This window comes from Ctenopharyngodon idella, chromosome 13, assembly GCF_019924925.1.
Source record: "Ctenopharyngodon idella isolate HZGC_01 chromosome 13, HZGC01, whole genome shotgun sequence".
NCBI lineage: Eukaryota > Metazoa > Chordata > Actinopteri > Cypriniformes > Xenocyprididae > Ctenopharyngodon > Ctenopharyngodon idella.
The window spans coordinates 26469819-26477398 of record NC_067232.1 but is presented as its reverse complement, the minus strand read 5'-3'; the positions used below and the strand labels follow the sequence as shown (position 1 = coordinate 26477398).

Here is a 7580-nt window from a genome sequence, read left to right as displayed (position 1 = left end):
CTTCACAAAAATCCAAAACAGCTATTCTAAAAACACATAAAATGACTAAGCTACTGTCAAAATATTTCTATTTGATATTTATAATAATTGTACTATTGATAATTTCTTAACCGTATAGAATATGACGGTTAACAAATTTATATGAAAATCAGAACTAAAAATTTTGACATTAAAGTCAACATCAACAGCGAAGTCGACATAAATCTATCTGGGCCGTATAATGGTTGCCTCCGAGTTGATATCTTGCAGTTTCGACATGAACGACAACATTAATCTCGTGTATATTTATCGAAAAATAACAAACTTACAGACTTCTGTTCTTAGTGTAGAACAGAAACGCACGTGTGGAAAATCAGCGCAGTAACAGCGACAGCTAGTGGAAATAGATGAGCACTGCAATCATACTCTGTCACACCGGAAGTGGGTGACACAAATTATTTGCCACGATATCAGAACATACATGAAAATTGATTTGAGGGTTTATTTTTTTATATTGTAATATTGTAATAAAAAACTAATATTATTTATAACAACAAAATGTGAGTTTAATATTTTATCCAATTATAAAAGTATTGTAAGTATTAAAACATGAGTATAATAGTAACATTTTAGTTTTCTTTCTGTCTGTTTTATTCCACATACATAGTACATTTGTCAAAAATCAACAGGAGCAGCAATGTTCCCAGCCAGCACAACATTTCTTCACATTACACAGTGTTGTATTTTGGTTGCAGTCTGGTTACACTGTAACCGAACCAATTGTAACTTTGACAAACATTATACTTTAGTTGCAATTATAAATACAACTTAATTTTGCAGCCAACATTACAGTAATGTTGTGAAATTACGTTCATGGTTGGTTTTGTAAAAAGTAGCCACACAACATCATTAAAATGTATTTTTAAGATGAAAACAAAATGAGACTGAAATGCAACTTTTGACATTTTAAAAAATATATTAGAAGAAATCCTAGAAAAGCTGACAGTTATTCTCAACATTTTATGATTTTATATTTTCACCTTAATGAGAGATCATTAAACAGTTCATTAAATCATGAATAAATCGATAAAATCATCAGAACACCTGTCAGAAGTACTCTGCGGTAGAACATTATTTTGAGTCGACTCTGCCAAACTACTGTGGCAGTTTAAATACAAAAATCTCAAATCGTTTTCTGGCTTAACAGATCCTCATCCAGAGAGAAAAACTTCTCAAGTTTTTCTTTGATGTCTTTTGCAGGTGGCCTGTCCTCCGGTGCAAAGGACAGCATCTTCTCGATGAATTTATTCTGAAAAAGAAGCACAACAAAATTATAGGCTAAACTCAGTCCAATCAATATTTATTTGAACATAAAATCAAAGTACGAATTACGGTGGGTTGGGGGTTATGTTTCTGTGCTCCTAATGTTTGTGACGTATTGTGTGCGTGTGTGTGTGTGTGTGCTTCAATGAAATTCAGCGCATTAATATAGAACAGTGATTAAACTGACTTGGAACTACCTGTGCATTAAACGGTTTTATTGCACACCTTCCAGCCAATCAGAATCGAGTATATTCAAACAGACCATGGTATAAGTATATACACCGATCAGGCATAACATTACGACCACCTTCCTAATATTGGGTCGGTCCCACTTTTGCTGCCAAAACAGCCCTGACCCTTCGAGTCATGGACTCCACTAGACCTCTGAAGGTGTGCTGTGGTATCTGACACCAAGATGTTAGCAGCAGATCCTTTAAGTCCTGTAAGTTGCGTGGTGGAGCCTCCATGGATCAGACTTGTTTGTTCAGCACATCCCACAGATGCTCGATTGGATTGAGATCTGGGGAATTTGGAGGCCAAGTCAACACCTCAAACTCGATGTTGTGCTCCTCAAACCATTCCTGAACCATTTTACTTTGTGGCAGGAGCATTATCCTGCTGAAAGAGGCCACAGCCACCAGGGAATACCGTTTCCATGAAAGGGTGTACATGGTCTGCAACAATGCTTAGGTAGGTGATACGTGTCAAAGTAACATCCACATGGATCCCAAGGTTTCCCAGCAGAACATTGCCCAAAGCATCACACTGCCTCCGCCGGCTTGCCTTCTTCCCATAGTGCATCCTGGTGCCATGTGTTCCCCAGGTAAGCGACGCACACACACCCAGCCATCCACGTGATGTAAAAGAAAGCGTGATTCATCAGACCAGGCCACCTTCTTCCATTGCTCCGTGGTCCAGTTCTGATGCTCACGTGTCCACTGTTGGCTCTTTCGGCGGTGGACAGGGGTCAGCATGGGCACCCTGACTGGTCTGCGTCTATGCAGCTCCATACGCAACAAACTGATGCACTGTGTATTCTGACACCTTTCTATCAGAACCAGCATTAACTTCTTGAGCAATTTGAGCTACAGTAGCTCGTCTGCTGGATCAGACCACACGGGCCAGCCTTCGCTCCCCACGTGCATCAATGAGCTTGGCCGCCCATGACCCTGTCTCCGGTTCACCACTGTTCCTTCCTTGGACCACTTTTGATAGATACTGACCACTGCAGACCGGGAACTTTGAGGACAAAATGTTCACCTGCTGCCTAATATATCCCACCCACTAGCAGGTGCGGTGATGAAGAGATATTCAGTGTTCTTCACTTCAACTGTCAGTGCTCATAATGTTATGCCTGATCGGTGTAGATATATATATATATATATATATATATATATATATCTACACACGTGTGTGCGTGTGTGTGAGCACCCCTTCCCCCTTTTTGGGGGGGGACTCTTTTACCCCACTGAAGGCCATTGTGTATTTGCACCCTGGGTGAAATCAAGTTTCTTACTTCAGTTGGATAACTGTCACAAAAACCTTCCGGAAACCTTTGATTTCTCAGATCTTTCAACAGCTGCAATGTCAAAAAATAATTAAATAAATAAATTAAAAAACATCTGCAAATATCACTGAAGACAGTGAATACATTCAATATTGATGACTGTCATTAAAATACTGACCTCTGCTCTCTCCATACCGGTGGACAATTTCCAAAGCATCTCAAACCATATGAGTCCAAGAGGGAAAATGTCTGTTTTTTCATCATAATTCCTCTTATTTTCCTAAGGTAAACAATGATATTAATTTTATTAGTATAAAGGGTACTCATCCAGCTCAAATCTTTATGAATAAGCTAAAATTAAAAAGTAATAATTAAAATGTGTCACCTGTTCAGGACTCATATATTGCAGTGTTCCTCTTCTCTTTGTCCTCTCTATAGGACCACCGCTGTGATTGGTCTGTGCCGCCACCAGCCCAAAGTCTCCGATCTTCACTTTGCCATCCATGCCAAACAATATGTTATCAGGCTAAAAGAAAAGTACAGATGGCTAAATATGGGGAAAATGCTTATTTGTTTATATGTTAAAACACAATAGCAACTAAAAACAAATACCTTCAAGTCTCTGTGGATGAGACTGTTTGAATGGATGTATTCCACTCCACTGACAATTTCATAAAATATTTTATGGATTTCCACCGCGATTCTCTGTTTGTTCATACGATTTCTCGCCCGTATCCACGTGGTCAGTGTTCCTCCCTCACAGAACTCCATCTGAATAAACAAATACATCCTGCTGCTGAAACAGACAGAGAAAGAACAGGCATGACCCTTGGATGAATATTTAACATTACTTTGTATTGTCTTCGTATCATACTTTATTTTTTCATATAATACATTTCGAATAATCATTTTATTTTTCTTTAGAAGTTTGCTTATATTGTTAATCAATGGTTCTTTCATCTGGCCCTTAAAATGAAATAAGTATTGTAACCAAACCAACCACAGCTTTGAGAAACGTTATATTTTAGTTGTGGTAGTAACTGATTATATGTTACAACCCAGTATTACATGATTATCTTTCTCTTTGTACTTTCATATACAAATATTGTACAAAATATTTCTGTAACGCTTTAGTTTAAGCTCCAGTTCTCACTATTAAGTATTTGCTCTTTAGCATGCAATGTTATTGGCTGTTTATTAGTACTTATGAAGCACATATTAATGCCTTATTCTGCAAGACCATATTCTACATCCCTTAATCCAATACCTAAACTTAACAACTACCTTACTAACTATTAATAAGCAGTAAATAGGAGTTTACTGAGGCAAAAGTCATAGTTAATAGTTAGTTAATAGTGAGAATTGAACCCTAATCTAAAGTGTGACCTATATTTCTATTCAAGAATGTGTTTTGAGTTAGTAATCTAAAAGTAATCAGTATTGGACTACAATTTGTCAGTAATTTGCCCAGCACTGTTAAAGCTACAATATGTAATTTTTTCGCCGCTAGAGGTCACCTATTCAAAACAAAGGCGTAGCTTGATGACGGCAAGTTTGAGCGCGGAATCTTGGGAAATGTCGTCTTCACCTCACTGCCAGTGGAAAAGAATCGGGACTATTTCTACAAAATAAAACTGGAAACCGAGGGTAACGCGGGTATGACGCCATTGACAGGCGACTCCTCACACGTCCCGTATCCTTGGTTAAAATCGCGATTTTCTCACGATTTACAAATAGTTGGAAACATTTGGGATATTGTAAGTACTCAAGTGAACAAAATATATAACACTGGCCTAGTGGTTTTTGGATATTTTACCACAAAAATCTTACATATTGTAACTTTAATCCATCTTAAATTTATGCTGCTAAAATTATAGAGATTTTGCGTAACTGCATTCATGATCATGAAATTAAACACTAAATAAAATGATCAGGGATCTTTCTAAAAATAAACTTGTACTATTTCTTGCAGTTGTTGTGTCATAAATTATCGTAAACAAATAAACTCACTGATTTAATGGGTCCAGGTTTCCGGAGGGCCCAGCAGCAGATGCTAATCTGAAAACAGACAATCAAACCCGTCACCAGTTGAGCTAACACTACTAATAGTGTACCCTAAAAGGACGGTTTTAAATTTCACACTATATAGAAGCAAAATAAACAAGTATCTTATAAGAAAAATGCTGGACATACTCTGCTGTCGAACCCAGACTTTCCATTCTTGATGTGACATCACTGACATCATCGTCATCATCATCGTCTTCATCGTCTTCATCATTCCTCTCTTCACAGCCAGCTCTATCAAAGGTCACTCCACATGATGAAGAACCTGATGTGCTAAACATAAAACAAATAAACGTCATTATTGAGAAGCACTCAGTGTTTTATCAAAAGTGATGGAGACTTGCTTACTTGGACACTTGGTTTCTGTCTTGGTTTGATGTGCAGCTCTCAGAATCCGGCCAACATGTAATGTAGCGCACTATGTTTGGATGGTCTAGTCTGGCCAATGCCTTCACCTCGGAATCAGCTTCCCTGTTTTATATGAATGAATGAATTAATAAAATAAAATAAATAAATGCATGATACATGAATGAATGCATGCATGCATGCATTAATAAATGAATGAATGAATAAATGAATAAATAAATGCATGATAAATTAATGCATGAATAAATAAATGTATGAATAAATAAACACATGGTAAATTAATGAATGCATGAATAAATAAATAAATGCATGAATAAATTAATGCATAATAAATAAATGCATGAATAAATAAATAAATGCATGGTAAATGAATGAATGCATGAATAAATGTGTGAATAAATGTATAAATAAATAAATAAATGCATGAATAAATGAATGTATGAATTATTGCATGAATAAATAAATAAATAAATCCATGAATAAATAAACTCACAATGAATAAATAAATAAACAAATGCATGAACAAATAAATGTATGAATAAATTTATGCATAATAAATAAATGCATGAATAAATAAATAAATAAATGCATGGTAAATGAATAAATGTATGAATAAATAAACGTGTGAATAAACGAATGTATGAATGAATAAATAAATGCATGAATAAATAAAATGCATGAACGAATGAATGAATGTACATTCTGTGATTTTTTTTTTTTTTTGTACCATACAATCATGACAACTGTTCTTTCTAAAATTAGATATGACTTGTATAATCTTACCCAGTTAAGACGACTTTCTTTACAGCGTAGATCTTGCCATCAAATTTATGCTTTACTTTAAAAACACAGCCAAATCCTCCTTCACCAAGCTTTGTGATCACATCAAAACTTTGAGACAACCTATAGAAGACACAGACATTGACATGTAGCAGCAGCAAATCATTATGCATTATCCTATAAAAAATGTCTCTGTTATATCTGAATTTTAGAAGTTAAACATGTTACTTTGGTGTCTTACCCTGCGACTGACCCCAGTCTATGATCACTGGAAAATAAAAACAGGAACTAATCAAAAACAAGTCATTTTTAAAATATTATCCAAAAACATTGGCACATAAAAAGCCTTATAAATCACAGCTGTAAGTGCTTTAAACGACACAAACCTCTCTTGGGAGTGACTTTCATTGCTCTCCTCGCCTTCCAGAAGCCACAAGCTACTTATTTCACATTTCTTTACTTTACCCGTCTGCATCATACTGTACAGCTGTTTGTTTACGGTTTTTCTTGGTTGTCCCAAGTCTTTAGCGATCTGACAGGCTTTTAAACCTCCTGATTTCAGCAGATCCCTTACGTGTTTCTCTTCACATGTTTCTGCTGTCGTCGTCAGAGACTTTTGCTCTGGTGTTTTGACTGTTTGTTTGATCCCATTCGTCTTCTCCATTAGATCCCAAACAGGAGGCTTTTCGTTAGAGTTAAACACCTGGTTTGATCTCTGTAGGTTGTACAAATGTCTGTTCACGGTGGATTTGTCAAGTCCGATTTCTTTAGCAATTGTCAAAGCTATGCTTTTCCCATTTTGTCTCAAGAAATCAATGATCTTCCTCTCCATTTGAGTTTCGGCAGACATTTTGTTTCTGTCCAAAATGTTTTTAATACAGTTCAGATTCTTGTACTGCAGCTTCTCTGGTCGGTCTAGACACCAAAACTCTCAATAGTTCCGTGTGGGAATTTAAACCAGCCTTCTAGAAGTTTCGGTTTCGATTCCTTCTCGCTTCCCTCAGCAGTTCTTTACACGTTATAACACGCCCGTCCTTAAGTTTCGAGTCCACATCGTACATTTTTATTTTTATTCTTCAATACCGAAGTTAACATATACACAACACTATTCAGAATACTGAAAATTACATTGTAGCATAGCCAACAAAATAATGTTTATTAGGTAAGTAAAGCGTTTATTGGTGATTTGGAAACATATCAGTATAATATATTACAAAATGTATTCTCTTATTATTTATTTAGCATACATATAAATTATTTAAGAGCTTATAATAAAACAAGGTATTTTTAATACCTTGAATTTACTCCCTTACTACTAATTACTAAATAACAAATAAAGGTTCTTTATTGGCATTTATTGTTCCATGAAGAACCCTTAACATCAATGGAACCTTTCCATCGCTCAAAAGGTTATTTACAGTGGAAAAGGGTTCTTTGGATTATTAAAATGTTCTTCACACCAAGAAAAAATGGTTATTTTTCTGTAGTCAATAATTTTTTCCCTTAAAATCACCAAAGTGACATATTTAAACTTTTTTTTTTCCTGTGAAAAAAATTTCTT

General features: G+C 35.6%; 1 protein-coding gene across 3 annotated transcripts; it reads right to left on the bottom strand.

Moving 5' to 3' along the window:
- Positions 1–606: 606 nt before the first annotated feature.
- On the bottom strand, positions 607–6986 carry pkz (protein kinase containing Z-DNA binding domains). 3 transcript variants are annotated; one of them, XM_051915788.1, is made up of 11 exons: positions 6406–6986; positions 6261–6287; positions 6023–6142; positions 5222–5344; positions 5003–5146; positions 4820–4867; positions 3422–3602; positions 3195–3335; positions 2988–3089; positions 2819–2881; positions 607–1288 (listed from the first exon to the last, which is right to left on the bottom strand). In XM_051915788.1, exons 1-11 carry the CDS (start codon positions 6867–6869, stop codon positions 1163–1165), a joined length of 1539 nt encoding a protein of 512 aa, XP_051771748.1. In that variant the 5' UTR covers positions 6870–6986; the 3' UTR covers positions 607–1162. The 3 variants fall into 3 exon arrangements, with proteins under 3 accessions (XP_051771748.1, XP_051771747.1, XP_051771749.1); XM_051915787.1 differs by having other exon boundaries at positions 3422–3605; positions 6406–6985; XM_051915789.1 differs by lacking the exon at positions 4820–4867 and having other exon boundaries at positions 3422–3605.
- Positions 6987–7580: the final 594 nt, after the last annotated feature.

Bases quoted from the DNA above. Each gene is read 5' to 3' on its own strand.
- pkz (XM_051915787.1), bottom strand. From the start codon at position 6,869: ATGTCTGCCGAAACTCAAATGGAGAGGAAGATCATTGATTTCTTGAGA. The intron at 6,143-6,260 runs GTAAGACACCAA...TGTCTTCTATAG, and splicing joins AGACTGGGGTCAGTCGCAGG to GTTGTCTCAAAGTTTTGATG. The intron at 3,336-3,421 runs GTATTTGTTTTT...CTTTTCTTTTAG, and splicing joins TCATCCACAGAGACTTGAAG to CCTGATAACATATTGTTTGG.